General features: G+C 37.5%; 1 protein-coding gene across 2 annotated transcripts; it reads left to right on the top strand.

Moving 5' to 3' along the window:
- The first annotated feature begins 1,050 nt into the window (after positions 1 to 1,050).
- Positions 1,051 to 14,891, top strand: LOC100071675 (gastric triacylglycerol lipase-like). 2 transcript variants are annotated; one of them, XM_001917609.3, is made up of 9 exons: positions 1,051 to 1,155; positions 1,329 to 1,443; positions 2,394 to 2,493; positions 3,599 to 3,708; positions 7,596 to 7,732; positions 9,336 to 9,482; positions 11,337 to 11,408; positions 11,842 to 11,913; positions 14,655 to 14,891. In XM_001917609.3, exons 1-9 carry the CDS (start codon positions 1,051 to 1,053, stop codon positions 14,889 to 14,891), a joined length of 1,095 nt encoding a protein of 364 aa, XP_001917644.3. The 2 variants fall into 2 exon arrangements, with proteins under 2 accessions (XP_001917644.3, XP_005602438.2); XM_005602381.2 differs by having other exon boundaries at positions 2,295 to 2,493.
- The last annotated feature ends 1,472 nt before the right edge of the window (positions 14,892 to 16,363 follow it).

Genomic DNA, 16,363 nt, shown 5'->3' with positions numbered 1-16,363 from the left:
ACATTACCTAAGAAGTGGGCTGCTACTTCTTACCTACAACATATGCGTGGGTTGATTTTAAAAATTGCTAGAATCTTTTTCAAATCATGATATTAATTTTCCTTTTTGTTGTTAAATATTTTTTTAAAAAGATATTGTACCATCCAATACACTTTCAATTTCCATTTACTGAGGCCTACCTAAGCAATTTTAATTAGGTAACATCTCAGCAAAAATTTAATACACAATAATTTTCCTGAAATTATATTCAGACATTATGCTAGTTGTAGCATTTTGAGAAAATGGTGGTAGCTTTTTTTTTGAAGAAGAAGATTAGCCCTGAGCTAACACCTGCTGCTAATTCTCCTCTTTTTTGTTGGGGAAGACAGGCCCTGGGCTAACATTCGTGCCTATCTTCCTCTACTTTATATGTGGGACACCTGCCACAACATGGCTTGACAAGCAGTGCATAGGTCCACACAAGGATCTGAACCAGCGGACCCAGGGGCTGCCGAGGCAGAACATGTGAACATAACCGCTGCGCCACCAGCCCGGCCCCGGTGGTAGCTTTTACATCCATGTAATTACGTCAAATTGATGAATATTTATGAAGTAACTATTACAAAGAATATTAAAGATACAAAGATAGGTTTAAATGCACATTATATCGAGATTGAATCAAGAAGAGTCAAATGACTACACAATGCCACCACCATCCCACTTTGAACTCTAACAGAGAGTTAGCAAAAGTGTTAAACACGAGGGGTGATAAGAATGTGATGTTATCCTAGACAATTAGAAGACTTTTTTTTTCAATTAAGCTTCACTCACTATGACTTGAAGACCAAATGGGAAATGTTCTTAAATAAAAGGAATAAGAGTGAAAACATGTTAGACCTTCAAATGCCTGTGCTAACATTCACAGGTCCCAGATTAACGCCCAACAGAATATAATCAAACCTAAGCACATCTCTACTTTGCATGAAGGTAAAATAAGCACAAAATAAGAGTATTATGAAAGTGTACTGGGTTAACCATGGCACGGGTTATTCTGTTTCAGGCGGGACCAAAATGTGGTTGTTATTAACAGTAGCAAGTTTGATATCCGCACTTGGAACTACACATGGCTTCCGTGGAAAATTAAACTCTGAAAGCCCTGAAGTGACTATGAATATTGTAAGTTACCAGGGGGAAAAACCTATTAAACTAAGAGATATTGCCATGATTTAGAATAATAGGGCGTTTAAGCTTTTACATGACAAATTAAAAATCGTTAACAATATCTAATTACTAGACATTTAAAATGTCAACTAAAACTTAAAGTTTTGGTTTTTCATGTATCGTCAGAGTCAGATGATCGGCATTGGGCACACCCAAGGGAAGAATATGAAGTTGTGACTGAAGATGGGTATATGCTTGGGACCAACAGAATTCCTTATGGGAAGAAAAATTCAGAGAATAGAGGTATAACCTCTTCCCCTCCTTCCATTCTCCCCTTTTCTCTTTCCCTCTTTCCCTTCGCTCTTTTTCCTCTTGCCTTCTCTCTCTTTTTCTCTCTTCATCTCCTCCTTGTTTTTTCCCTCCCCTTGTTCCTCCTTCCGTTTCTTCCTAAGGACTTAATGAGTCTTGCTTATTCTGGGAATGCAGCAATAATGAAGCCGTATCTCAAACATTCAAGGAGATCACCATCAAATCAATAAGATGAATAAATAAACAGAGGACGATAACAATGTGTGATATAATAATAATGCTGGAACTGTGCACAGGATATTAAACTGGAAGTCCTGACAAAGGTGCTTAACCCAGGTAGAAGAAGTCAGGGAAAGCTTGCTCTCAGTCCTAGAGGATCAGGAGGAATCAGCCAGGTTGTGTGTTACAGAGGGGAGAATGGGGAGGCAATTAGATGCTCATTTCCTCAACAGCTGAAGGTTACTTTTTTACTAGTGCTATTAACAATTTATCTTTTCCTCAGTGTACAAAAATTGTGAAGTACAAAAGAAGTAGAATTAAGCAAGACCAACCATAACTTGGCCATTTAAATTAACGTCATGCTGTATTTCCTTAGAATATAATTTTGTCAATAACGTTTTGAAGTATCATTGGCATATAATAAACTGCGCAGATTTAAAGTGTACAACTTGATAAATTTTGTCATCTGAGACACCATCACCACAATAAGATAATATGTTCAAAATATTCAACCCAATCAAGCAAATGTATTCAAATCTAGTTATGTGAAAGCTTGTTTCTATCTTCACATTTTTCCTAGAACAAAGAATGAATTTGTAAAGGTTTTAAACAATTTTCTTCTTTAGGCCAGAGACCTGTTGTGTTTTTGCAGCATGGTTTGCTAGGATCAGCCTCAAACTGGATTTCCAACCTGCCCAACAATAGCCTGGGCTTCCTTCTGGCAGATGCTGATTATGATGTGTGGCTGGGGAACAGCAGAGGAAATACCTGGGCCAGGAGAAATATATACTATTCACCAGATTCAGTTGAATTCTGGGCTTTCAGGTAAAGAAAAGGGGCAATGAAAAATGGGCAATTAGAAATAAACATTGAGTTTAAAAATCACAGGGATTCTTGCGTGGGTATCTCAATCCAGTCCCATTTTAATGTATTACACTCTAAGTAGTAAGAGAAGGAAAACATTTTTATTCTAATCCTTTCTTGGATTCTTCCACATCCCTCATTCCCAGGATAGCTTTTCCTCCAAACTTTCTGTGATCTCAGTACCCATTTATAGGAGATTCCCTGAACATGCTTTTACAAATAGAATGAACAAAATGACTGAAGCAATGAAATTCACTGCCCCTAGCAGATTCTGAAAGGCATATCCATATGGATTCAAGACCATGTTAAGGCCCAGTTAGAGGTTTAAGAGCAGGAACTTGCGTCATCAATAATATCAAAGTGTTGGGGGGAGGAATAATTCAGACACCACGAAGAGATTATCAAAGATTTTCTATCACTGGCCCTCTTGTGCCTATTCCTGGAAATTCCTAATGGAAGTGGAGAACGGAAGAGGATTTGTCTGATGTTGCTGAAGCACAAAATTGCTCTGAGGGTTCAGAACTGAGAAGAAGCCCATGTGTCCCCAGTGTAGTGAGGAAAAGGGAGAGTGACAAGAGAGGAGACTAGAGAGGCTGCTGATTGCCAGATAGTGAGGGCCTTTTGAGCTCATTCTAAATCTAAGGAGAAGCCACTGAGAAGTTTTCAACAGAGGGAATGGCATAATCCTATTTTCGTTTTCAAAAAATCATTCTGGCTGACTTGTGAAGATTAAAATAGAGAGGGATATGGGTTCTTAAATGGCAGTGGAACACTGCATACAAATGATTATTAATCTGATATTCAGTTTCAGGGATAGAAATAGTCTCCAGCTACAGATACTATCTTGTTTGGTTTAAATTACCACTGTAATGCTGTGCCTCAGAAATGATGTCAGTTGTTTATAAGAAGCCATCCCAAAGAGCACCTGACACTCACTAATGGTCTACATACAGCAATGCTTACAGAATCTAGTTTTTCATTTCTCAAAGGGAGCCTTAGCTACAAATATGTTTGACTTTTAGAAATCATAGCAAAGAAAGGTATTCAGTTATTTTTTTTCTTGTAGCTTTGATGAAATGGCTAAATATGACCTCCCATCTACAATCAACTTCATTTTAAAGAAAACTGGACAAGAGAAGCTACACTATGTTGGCCATTCTCAGGGTACCTCCATTAGTAGGTAAAAGGAGTCAAGGAAAGTGGCTTAGTTTATATAGACCCCTTTCCAGATGTTATGTCGGCATGCTGGTCATCATGATAATTGCTCTCCACTCATTACATAATATAATGCCTACAGCAACCCAACAGTATAGGGACAATTATTATTTCTGTTGTATATGTGGAGAAACCCAGCAGGGAGTAAATAATTTGTGTGAGGTAACATAACTATTACAAATAGTGTGGCTCAGATACCAGATCAGGCACTCTGACCCCCAAGCCCATACTCCAAAACATTACACCAATGGACTCTGGAAAATTTAATCCATTCACTCAACCACATTGATGGGGCACCTACAATGTGTCTGAAGAATACAGCAATAAATAAAATAGATCAAAATCCCTGTCTTCCAACTACTTATACTCTAGTGGGAGGAGGCAGAGAAAATAAAAAACATTAAAAAATAAAATATAGACTATGTTAGACAATGGTAATGCTCTGGAGAGAATAATAAATCAGGGAGGGATATTGGGGAGCATGAGACAAGTACACAGCAATTTTAGATGGAGAACACCACCAAACACCCTAAGTAAAGACATGAACAAGGTCAGGGAGCGAGCCATGTGCATACCTGGAAGCCTGATGTTCCAGGATGAGGGAAAAACAACTGCAAAGCATCTGAGGCTAGAGAACATCTAGCATGTTCAAGGAATAGCATGAGGCCATTCATTGTGTAGATGAATTAAATGAGAGAGAGGAAAAGAGCCAGAGATAAGATCAGGAAAGGGGTTGAGGAGGACAGACTGTCCAGGACTTTTTGGCAGTTGTAGGGATTTCAGCTTTTACTCGGAGGTAGAGGTGGAGGTAACAATACGTGGTTAGGTTCTAGATGTATTTTTAAGATATATTTTGGAGGTGGAACCAAGAAGATTTACTTCCGTATTGGACAAGGTGTGCAAGAGGAAGACAGGGGTCAAGTATGATGCCAATATTTGTGGCCTGAGCACCTGGAGTAATGGATATGCCGTTAACCAAGATGGGAAAGACTGTGAGAAGAGCCAGTGTGGGAGGGAGGACAGGAGCTCAGTTTTGGACCTGCTTTGTGCTAAAAGTGCCTATTGGAGATTCAAATAGAAGGGTCAAGAAGTCAATTATAGATAGAAATCTGAAGTTATGGGGGTAGATTGGGCTGAAAATTCAAATTGTGAGTCCTCAGTACATAAGACAGGATGCAATAACCAAAGGAGTGAGTTCAGACAGAAAAGAGGAGTCCAAGGACTAAGCCCTAGGCCTCTCTTAACTTAGAAGATGACGAGGAATCAGATAAAGAAACTGGGAAATAATGGTTACGGTGGCCTAAGGGAAGCCAGGAGTATCGCATGTCCTAGAGGTCAAGTGAAGAAAGGTGTTCTAAGAAGAATGTGGTCAGCGGTGGAACAGGCTACTGACAAATCACCTAAAATGAAGTCTGAGAACTGACTATTGGATTTGGTGGCCTAAAAGTTACAGGGGACCTTAATAATAGCAACTTTGATGGAGAGATTGGCATGAAAGCATAATCCAGTAAGCTCAAGAGAGAATAAGAGAAAGCTATAAAGGGCAGAAATAGGGTGGACTCAGAAGGGGAAAATAGGGAACATATGGGAGAAATAATAATATGTTTTTAATGCCAATCCTCACTCTCAGCTGCTGATCATACTTCTTACTACAATTGTAAGCAATCAGAATCTCCGTCTATGGGCACATATACAGGGAAGTGCATGAAACTAGTGGTGGGAGTCTTCCTCCTGCTTGTTCATCCTAAAGCACGGATCTCACTTATAGAATCTTAGACAGAGAAAAAAGTCAGTGAGGTAGAGCTTCCGAATGTTCTTATCATTGTGTCAGTTTCCCAAGAAGATGAAGATTAGCAATCAGGATGTTTTGTAGGAACGTACTCTTAGGGGAAAGGGTAAAAAGGCAGGACTAGGCAGAGGGAGAAGTTGTACTTTGATGCAATTCCCAAAAGGCCTCAGCCAACTCTATGAGATGGCTCTTCAGAGTCTTTTTGAGTGGGGCTGGGTGGCTGAGCCTTTTTACGCACTTAAATGTAGACTGCCCCAGGAAGAGGGTATAACCTTGGGCTCTCTTGAGCAAAAGCAAAATCAGAGAGGCCTCATAGCTAGGAGTCATCAGCCACAACCTTCCCTTCAGCTGGGGTTGAATAAATGCCTCCAGCTTGAAGGGGGATCTGGGCAGTGCAGCATAGCAAAAATAAGACATGGTCAACAATTGACTCAAAATCCTTTGTTAAAAAGCAGAAAATTTTCTAGATTACTAAAATTTACTCCTTTAATTTCCAAAACTATAGAAAATTTTAACCATTTTGAATGGAAATCTGCATCAACTTATGGCACACTCCCCTGACTTTTTAATTAGCACCTATTGAACATAGTTTAACGTTTTTCTCAGTTATCTAGTAGTATAAAATTATTGCATTGAAATGCAATGAAACAATTTCCTTAGGATTTATTGAAGTGAGTAGAACTGCTGGTCCTCACACCAAATAACTCTAACCTACCACTTTTTTGAGTTCATTGAGTTTTTAACATTTCCATTCTTCTTTCTCGCTAGCGGACAATTTGTCATTCCTGTCACCATACCCATAAAATTCTGAAGTTGTTTCTGCCTTCGAATTTACATCTTCCAAATTCTGTACGCTGAGAAGTTAGATAAGTATCCTTGTTAGAATTACACCTAAAATAGGATTAAATTTAATAGGAGGAAGCAAGTTTATTCAAGGAAGCCACCTATCCTGATAGCGCGTGGACCTGTTGATACCCACACAGGCTCCTCTTGTGTGATTCTTACTTACTCTGGGTGATCTGCTGGCTGTAATCTGCTGAGTTGAGCAACCAGATAAAAAATCCCTTAATAAGCACAGTGCTTCTGGAAAAACCATTCTTGCTCAAACAGAATCAGGCTTTACATTATATAAGTGAGGTAGTTGTCTAAATCTGATAGGTTTTTTTTTTGTGAGCCTTTCTTGAGTCTCCTTGATATGTCATTACTAACAGAAGGGAAGAGATTGTCCTATGTAGTTTGATTGTACTTAACTTATTTAAGTTGTTAAATCAAATTACCCTATTTAAATTAACTTATTTAGTTAATGTAATAACTATTTGATTACTTCCAGTGTACTAATATGCTACTATTCATAAAAACATTTAAACAGATAGGGTCTGAGTAGACTTACTGCAGGTAGATGTTTGAATTATCTTGGCTACTCATTTGTCAAGCATTTACTATGTGCCAAGTGCCCTGGTAAGTACTTTATATGACTAACTTTCCTTAGTTCCTAAAGAGCCTAATGAAGGACTCATTTTATCCCAATACTTCAGGTGAGGAAATTGAGGCTCTTAGAGTTTAAGTGACTTGTCCAAAGTCACAAAACTAGTGAACCACAGAGCCAGGACTCAAATCTCATTTGGTCAGATTTCAAACTTGTGCTTTTAACCTTTCCAATTGTATACCCTTCTTATATTAAATAATAATTATTTCATTGTGAGGAGATGAATTTGAATCCTCAAAACCTACATGTAGTATAAATAACTCTTTTTTGTCACCATATGATTATCCGAAAGGAGGCCTATTTTCTAAAGTCAGATACAAGAGTTTATTGTGGCATTTTTAAAGTTCCAGCCTCAGGTCCCCATAAAGAATCTATGAAAATAAAACAGCTTTACTAAAATCTAATCACTTTGAACATGCAGAGGTTGTCAGCCTCTCAGGTTGTCTGGATGGTACTCTTAGAGAGCCCAAAATAATGTCACATTTGTAAAACACAGACACGTGTGCATGTGTACATGCATACTCACACACACACACACAGACCCACATCCGGTTCCGTGTTGTTCTGTTTCAGGTTTTATCACCTTTTGCACCAATCCTAAGCTGGCTAAAAGAATCAAAGCCTTTTATGCATTAGCTCCAGTTGCCACTGTGAAGTATATGAAAAGCCTGTTAAACAAGCTTACACTTATTCCTCTATTCCTCTTCAAGGTATGTGATTCTCTTTAACTCAATCTAAGATATCAAATTGCCCATGGATTTCAAAGTGATGGAAATAGAAGAAAAACACCTGGTGGACAATGATTATATCGCAAAATGGAAGTGTGCATATTTATGTTATTTCTTGAGTAACACTGATCATATTTGAATCCCCATTACAGCCTGTAAGAGCCCCACTTATTTCTTTGTTCTAGGTTACTTCCTGTGTGTTAGCAATGCCTGGGAGTGTTTTTGCTCCTTTGTAGATGCTTTATTTACTGAGCACTTCACACAGCTATGTCAAGGCTGTGATTCCACCCCTGGAGCAGGGAAGAGGAAATAAAACAAAATAGAATAGTCAAATATGAAACCTAAACTACCTGGGCCAAGAAAACTGGGAAGAGGAAGGATAGGAAGGAAAGTGAAGGGAAGAGAATAGGAAAAAGAGAAAAGGAATGGTCGAGTGGGATAATGACTTTGAGACGCCTCATCAAAAATTCTTGCTTTTCCAAGCCTTTTCCTAAGAGCTCCTTCTTCTTTAAACGGGGATTTCATGGAGCAGGAGCATAGATTTCACTAAACTATAAATATTAAGTGTCTTGTACAGTAAGTATCCATGGTAGCAAATTAATAATCATTACTTTTTCCAATGCTTAATCACTGACTTTTCACATCCCTGGAAACCAACACTTACACACACACAACACTTACACAGCTTCTTTTAGAACAGTTTAGCCTCAGGCTATAAAAGATAATCATGCTATTTCCTTCTATGGTTTTGTACTATTAATTTCTTTTCACTCTGAATTAACGTGTCTAAATTCTAGGAAACTTTATCTACAGTCAAACTATATTTGCAAAGTTTTTATTCAACATGTAAAATTTTGTGATGACCCTGAGTATATTTACTGTCTGCTTTGATTCAGAACTGATTTCCTTCTTGTCTTCAGATTTTCTGATAGGCAATGCATAGAATGGATAAAAAAAGAGAAAAAAATTATTAAACTTCAAATCATAAGCTTGAGTCAGGCTTCTAGCTATAATCCAGTTGCAATTAGACCAAGACCCTGACTATTTATTAGTCTCACATTTTCTCGTGTATAAAATGGAGATAACAAAATGTCTACCTTCCTCAAGAAGAGCTGGGGCAAATCCTTTCAACTATTAAACTACATAGCTTCATTGACTTTCTAAAGGCTTTGCCGAAAATATGGCTCAGAGTCTCCATTTCCCCTTCTGATCTTTTCACAATTTATTCCTGAAATCATGTATCTTGGCACTTTATTATGACTTTCTGCCATGTTGTTTCACAATTTTGTTCCTTAATTCTTATTATCTCAACTAGACTGTAACTTTTTGTGTCTTATACTTCTTATCAGCAGCCAACACAGTTCTCAGTGCAACAATCAATACCCAACATTGCTATCTGCCCTGTCCATTCCACAACTTCATCGTGGGAATTAAATGAGACAAAGTATTTGAAATTCCTAAAACAACGTATAGAAATATGAAAATATCATCAGCCTAATCACACCTGTACAAACAGGTTAGATAAATTGAGTGTTTTCTGCAACTTTATTTTTAGAAAGCCTCTAATGATGACTTTATTTTTCAGATTATATTTGGTAACACAATATTCTCCCCACACAACTTTTTTGATGAATTTCTTGCTACTAAAGTGTGCTCCCATGAGATGTTGAATCTCCTCTGCACCAATGCCTTATTTATCTTTTGTGGATTCAACTATAAGAACTTGAACATTGTTTGTATGCATTGAAATTTCTATTCTGGATATTTTGAGCAAAATTTTTGATTCATTCTCCTGTAATCACTTAGAAACGGTACTTTATAGGAACTAGGAGTAGCTTCAAAATTGTCTCCAGGATATGCAGATAAGCCCCAAAGAAATCACAAATCATTGCTCCCATCTTTGTCCCGTCCAGATCCCTTCCATCAACCAATTGCCTCTTAAAGTAAAAAATATGTACACAAAAATGACAATTATTACTCACTTCTGACCACCTAAATAATTGGAGTGACATTTAAATTCTGTGAGATGAGAACTTGAACCATGTATTTTGGAAGGTTCCTCAGTAGGAAAAAAATGGCTAGGCACTGAATAAACATTCTGATAAATTTTCTAATGCTGATAGTCATTCCTATAAATTTTATAAAACTTATTTCAGAGTAACTATTTATGTAAGATCTTGTCCACACTCTTTTCTGCTATTACACCTGCTTTGCATTGAGTTGGGGTTTTAAAATGTATATGACAAAATGTGGCATCATAAAATACTTAGGAATATGGATTCAGATTCAGAGCCTAAATTCAAATCCTATCCTTGGAACTGACTTAAACCCCTCTGTGTTAATGTCCTTATCTACAAAATAGGATATTGCGAAGATTAAATGAGCCAATATATGTAAAGCATATAGAACATAGTACAAAGCATGTAGTTCATAGTATATGTTTTTCTACTAATACTGCTATACAGTGACAACTACCCTCATCCAAATTTTCACTTTAGTTATATACCCTTGAACTACTAAGAAAATCAAGATCACTGATAAGAAGGTATAATGCTACCTATAGGTTACTCAGTAAACAATGTTTATGAAGGCACTACTAAGTGTTATAACCACTGGGAACACAGCAGTGAAAAAGACAGATATGGCTCCAGACCTCATGGAAATCAAGAACAGTCAGTTCTCTTTCTCAGTGCTAGTGATCATTCCTGTGGATATTTTAAAATATATATGAGCAAAGGAACTTTCCTTACTCTCCATTTTGAGTGGTAAATAAGAACCTCCTTTTTCTCTCTTGGAAAGGAGTTTATATCCATGGTTCTGGGAATGTTTGTCATTCCATATGTGGAGTATGACAGAGCAGTCGATCTTTATCACATTAAGCAAAGACAGTACAGATTACTGTATCCCATCAATAAGAGCTTTATAAGAAAAATAATAATAAAAAGCAGACAAAAGGAAATTAGATATTTCATGTTCTGCATGATAATTATGTGGAGAGACACTTCAGTCCCCTATGAAGATGTTCAATTTGTTTGGCTCTATCCAAGACCCTCTATACAGTGTCATTAAGACCCACTATGAACAAGTCTATACAACCTGAGAAAGGGGTTTCAGTTTGTTGTCTGGGGTCTGATCGAGGTGGATTAGGGTCCTGATAAGACGGCAGGATAGCACTACAGTTGGTAAATATACTATATATAAAATTTCATCCACTGCCCTCTGGCACTGGGTAGAGAAGAGTAAAAAGCTGAGAATTTGAACCCAGAGACCTAGATTAAAGTCTCTGGTCCCCCCCGTTACTATCTGTGTAACATTGGACATTTATCTAAACTTCTTTGGGCCCAAATTCCCATTTTGATAAAATGGCAATGATAAACTCTCCTCAAGTGGCTACAAATTAAACAAATTAGCCCATGCAGTTGTACTTTGCAAGCTTGGAAGCGATGTACAACTTTGTTGCTCATATCCTTCCAGTAAATGCTTCCCTTGAACAAGTGACCCAGATCAGAAAAACTTAAATATTCACTGTTTTTGAGAAACTGAACATATGTGTAAGTATGTGTGTAGACACATGTTTGCTTTCTAGAGTCGCTTGGATGTGTATCTATCACATAATCCAGCAGGAACTTCAGTTCAAAACATCCTCCACTGGACCCAGGCATCATTCCTCAAAATGCTGTTAAAATTTATTTTGTGGGCCTTAACTCTTCCACTTTATGTAGAGCTCATTCTTAAAATATTCTGTCCAATGTTCCTGGCAGAGAATTTTTTCTGGCATGTGACTACAAGCTGAAAATAACTGTCAATCCATGTGAATGAAAATCTTATGAAAACTGGCACTTTAGGTAGCAAAGAAATGAATGATTTTTACGACTTGGAATGCATGAACAGTTATTTCAAGTAAAGCTGCATTTAAACTTGCATAAATACCTTGCCCTGGATGATTAATAGGCTTTATTTTTGGAAGGAGAAAAAATGATTTTTAATCATTGTTTAAATTGAAAATAAACTACTTGAAAATGTTTGAATTTTATTTTTCATACAGTAAGGAGAGTTTTTATTTCCTTGTGTTCTTAATTTCTCTACATTAGGCTGCTAAGTCTGGAAAATTCCAAGGTTTTGACTGGGGAAGCCCAGTTCAGAACATGATGCACTATAATCAGGTAAGCTTCTTAAAGTTGAAATTATTCACATTTTGAAAGGCAAAGATATAAAAAGTTGAAGATGAAATTACTGTAACTGTGCATATATTTTCCAAAGGAATGTTCGTGCCCAGACCTAGCCTTAAGGAAATTATAAAGTAGATGAGTATTTCCTCGGAATCCCTTCATCATGTCAGACATCACCCCAGTCCCCCATTCTCCCACTGTGCACTCATGCTGCGGTGTCTGTGCTCATTGAAACTGCCCTCAAAGTACCACACCACTACTACACCACTAGAGAAACTGTGTAGAATTTATCACCCCTTACCACATTGGACAGACCTGCTCTGGATCCCAGACTCCCAGCATACTGTTCTTTCTAAACTGCACTTAATATATAATAAACCAACAATTCTAACTCTGTTCATGAGATAGAGCTAGAATCTCTGGTCTTCTTAAACGATAGCCTTTTCCTTGTGGACAACCAGAGAAGTGATTCTACCACATTCCCAGATATAAGAGGAGGATGGTGTGCTTGCCGACCAAAGTTGGAAATACGTTTCAGCAGAAAGGGGCCTTGTAGCCTAGACAGATGTATAGAGCACTCCTCCTTCTTGTTGTAGCACAAAGAACCCAGGCTTTGGAGTCCATCCTATCTGGGATCGATATGAGTTCAGACAATAATTTCTTCATCTGACCACTCAGATTCCAGGAGTTATTAAAAATATTTAATGAGATAATGTCTATAAGGCCTTATCTCAGGGTAAACCCACAGATTATCGCTAGCTAAATTTGAGCAAGGGAGGTACCCTGCCTTTTTTTTTTAATCCTCTCCCATTCCTCTTTGCCCCACCCCAAATTTTTCCACCCAAGTAGTAGCTGAAAAACCTATTAATTTGCATCTGCTCCCATGACTCAATATTTAGAAGGGTTTTATATCCTCTTCACCACAATATCCTATCTGTAGAGAATATATTCCCCCATATTTACATCTTTGATTTCTTTAAAGAGGTTTTCAGAACAACATCAGATTAAACATTTGTTGAAAAAATTATTTTCCCCAACCTACACCTCCTCAAACCATAAAACACAGAGTCTCTTTGAATCTACCTTTCTACTGGGCTCTAATATCAGTAATCAGAGGACTCCATCTTGGAGGACCTGCAATACCAAATCCCAAGTCCACCCTCCCTCCAACGAAGCCAATAACAGCCCACGGTGGTCTTCTACTAACTGAGGCAGTGACACTAAATTAAGATCCAGAAGCTAGCATCTAGGAAACTCTTTGAACATGGAAAATAAGTACAGGAAAGTAGGTTTAGGATTATGGATATTCTCCACACTTTTCCTTTTTCTCCAGTATATAAAGGACTATAATAAAGTATTAAAATACTATGGGAAATTGCATACAATAAAATATTTTGCTATGGCAAGTTGGCTATTACCTAAGGTGAGAATAGAGAAAGTTTTAGCATATTGGATTATTGTTCTTGACAATATGACCTAAAAAAACTAACAAAATTCTCCATGGACCGTGGGAAAATTAGCAGTGATTCTCTTATTCCCTTATCTTGCTATATAAACCTCCTTAAAAATCTATGTGCGAATGGTAATTTTCTAGAAATAGGAAATGAGGCTGACGATAGCTGTTCTCAGAATTTGAACCAATATTTAGTAAAACAAAGTAAGTATTCAACAAACACAGCTCCTTAAGTGAACTGACTGACCTATTGATTAACCATGCTGCAAAGTCAATACAAAGCCAAAATAAAAGACTCAGGAAATTTTGAGGAGATCGTACTTTAGAGTGTTTGGGTAGAAACAATCTATTAAACTTAGAATCCAATCAAATCCACTTCCTCTAGTTTGAGTTAAAATCTAAGTTTTTAATTTGTCAAAATTGTTATCTCCAGCCTTCCTATTCAAAGCATGGTGTAGGACCAGCAGCATCAATATCACGTGGGAAAGCAGAATCTAGGCTCTTCCCTCAAAAGTACTAAATCAGAATAGTGGTCTTGGCAAGATCTCCAGGTGATTCACAGGCCCTCTTGAGTCTAAGAAACACTGATCTAAAACGTATTGCATCCACTTTGCTCTGTGGATAGAGGTGACTTTCTCTGAGCAATCACTGTTTAGGACTTACTTATGAAACTAGGTCATGCCATTTGTGACAACATGGATGGATCCAGAGTGCATTATGCTAAGTGAAATAAGTCCGACAAAGAAAGACAAATACTGTATGGTCTCACTTATATGTGGAATCTAAAAATAAACAAAGAAATGAGAGAAAACCCACCAAGCTCATAGAAACAGAAAACATATTGGTGGTTGCCAGGGGCAAGGGGTGGAGTGTGGACAAAATGGGTGAGGGTGGTCAAAAGGTGTGAACTTCCAGGTAGAAAACAAATAAGTCCTGAGGATGTAATGGACAGCGTGGTGACTATAGTTAACAGTACTGTATTATATATTTGAAAGTTGCCATGAGAGTGGATCTTAAAAGTTCTCATCAACAGAAAAATATTTTGTAACTATTTATAGTGATGAATGCTAACTAGACATTGTGGTGATCATTCTTTCAATATAAACATATAACAAATCATTATGTTGTACACCTGAAACCAACATAGTGTTATATGTCAATTATATCTCAATGAAAATAATCTAGGTCAGTTAGTGTTATATAATCTACCTAGGGAATAAGTTTTGAGGTTTAAAGTGCAGTTACCTATGAAAGCTGAGGTTCTCTCTCTCTTGTGTTTTAGCCTACACCTCCCAACTATAATTTGACAGACATGAGAGTGCCACTTGCAGTCTGGAGCGGTGGCAATGACCGGTTGGCTGACCCTCAAGATGTTGACCTCTTGCTTCCAAAACTCTCTAATCTCACCTACCACAAGAAGATTCCTTCTTACAATCACTTGGACTTTATCTGGGCAACGGATGCCCCTCAAGAAGTTTACAATGAAATTATTTCTATGATGAAAGAAGATAAAAAATAATTCTGGATTTAAAGAATTATCCATTTATTTTTCCAAAATGCTTTCTTCTCTCACACAGTTTCCTGTAATGTTTGAGATGCAGTGCTTCTTTCTGTAGTTTTGACTTTAGAAGTATATTAGCATCAACAACAAACTTCTCGTTTGTCATTTTGAATTTAAAAGAATTTTTAAAAATTTGATTTTCACTTAAAAATGTATGTAGAAACACTTGAAAGACCACATTCCTGGAGAGATGAAACTTCTCTTCCAATCTTCCCACTGTTTATCTTCTAAACTCAACAAAGATTATGACCCATGAATCACGAGTGTTGCCAAAAGACAGTCCCAGTATTGAATATTAACACCTCTTTTGCTTGCTTGAGATTGAGTAAATTGCTTTCTATTGTCTATTCTTGCTGAAGCTCCATCTCTCCATCTGTACAGTGGGGATATCACTTGCTCTTTTGCATTTAACTCCATGATATGGCAAATTGGGCTATAAACTGAATTGAAGACAGCTCACTTTGACTTCCTAGGGAGAGGACAGCAAAGGTATGTTAGGAAGCAACAGGCAACCCTGGTTCAGGAAGTTGGGAGGTAAAGGGTGTGCTTTCCATTCCTACTGCGATTCTCCCCCTTTACCCCTGGACCTCGAGCACAAAATGCACACGACTAACCAAAAGACTTTTTAAATCACTCCCACCACCCTGACAACGACAGCATCCAGAAACATTTACACTGATATTTAAGTCAGAATATATGACTGCTACCAGTTGGTGCCTCCTCCCAAAAAGATGACTTCTTCAAACTTCCAAAATTTCCAGAAAGCACAGCCTCCCCTGCGAAATTCTATTAACCCTATGTTACTGTAACCTCATATTTCATGCAATTAAGCTTTTTGGATCTCACTTATCATGCTATGGTAGGGTTACGTGTAGGAAACATAAATGAGGTAAAGAGTATCTTGTACCCACATGGTATATAGAACATAGTGACTATTCTTAAAACATCTGTTTATGATTTTTATTATATTGTCATGTTCCTCAATCTTTTCTAGAAAGCCTGAAGTTTATTTATTTTACCCGCCCTTTATTTTTAAAGTAGAAACAATAAACTGTTGAAAAAAGTCATATAGGAGACTTTATTTAAATATTTCAATGAACTTTGTGGGCAGGCTTTAATAAACTGACATGAGAATCTCAGTGACTAGTGACAAATATTCATGGTGATGAAACCAGCTAAGGAGTCAGCTGTTCCATCAACTCTGCCTTCTCCAGAGCCGAACAATCAGTATATTCTTACAGTCTCCTGTGCTTTTCAAGCTAACTGCCTTTCTTTAACAAACGTGCACAGCTTTGGTTTTGGTCTTGAACACAAATAAACATATTTGCTTCCACAGCAGCTTTGCTAATGTCTTTCATTTTAAATCTGAACTATCAACATATCAGCTGATCTTCGAGGATTTATTTCTCTGGCTACTTCCTTCCTTCCAT

The sequence above is a fragment of the Equus caballus genome, chromosome 1 (assembly GCF_041296265.1).
Source record: "Equus caballus isolate H_3958 breed thoroughbred chromosome 1, TB-T2T, whole genome shotgun sequence".
NCBI classification, from domain to species: Eukaryota; Metazoa; Chordata; class Mammalia; order Perissodactyla; family Equidae; genus Equus; species Equus caballus.
The sequence above is the reverse complement of the archived record's forward strand: the minus strand, read 5'-3'. Positions and strand labels throughout refer to the sequence as shown.

Coding starts and splice junctions, on each gene's coding strand:
- LOC100071675 (XM_005602381.2), top strand. CDS start 1,051: ATGTGGTTGTTATTAACAGTAGCAAGTTTGATATCCGCACTTGGAACT. Junction 3,709..7,595: donor TTCTCAGGGTACCTCCATTA/GTAGGTAAAAGG, acceptor GTTCTGTTTCAG/GTTTTATCACCTTTTGCACC. Junction 11,914..14,654: donor ACATGATGCACTATAATCAG/GTAAGCTTCTTA, acceptor CTTGTGTTTTAG/CCTACACCTCCCAACTATAA.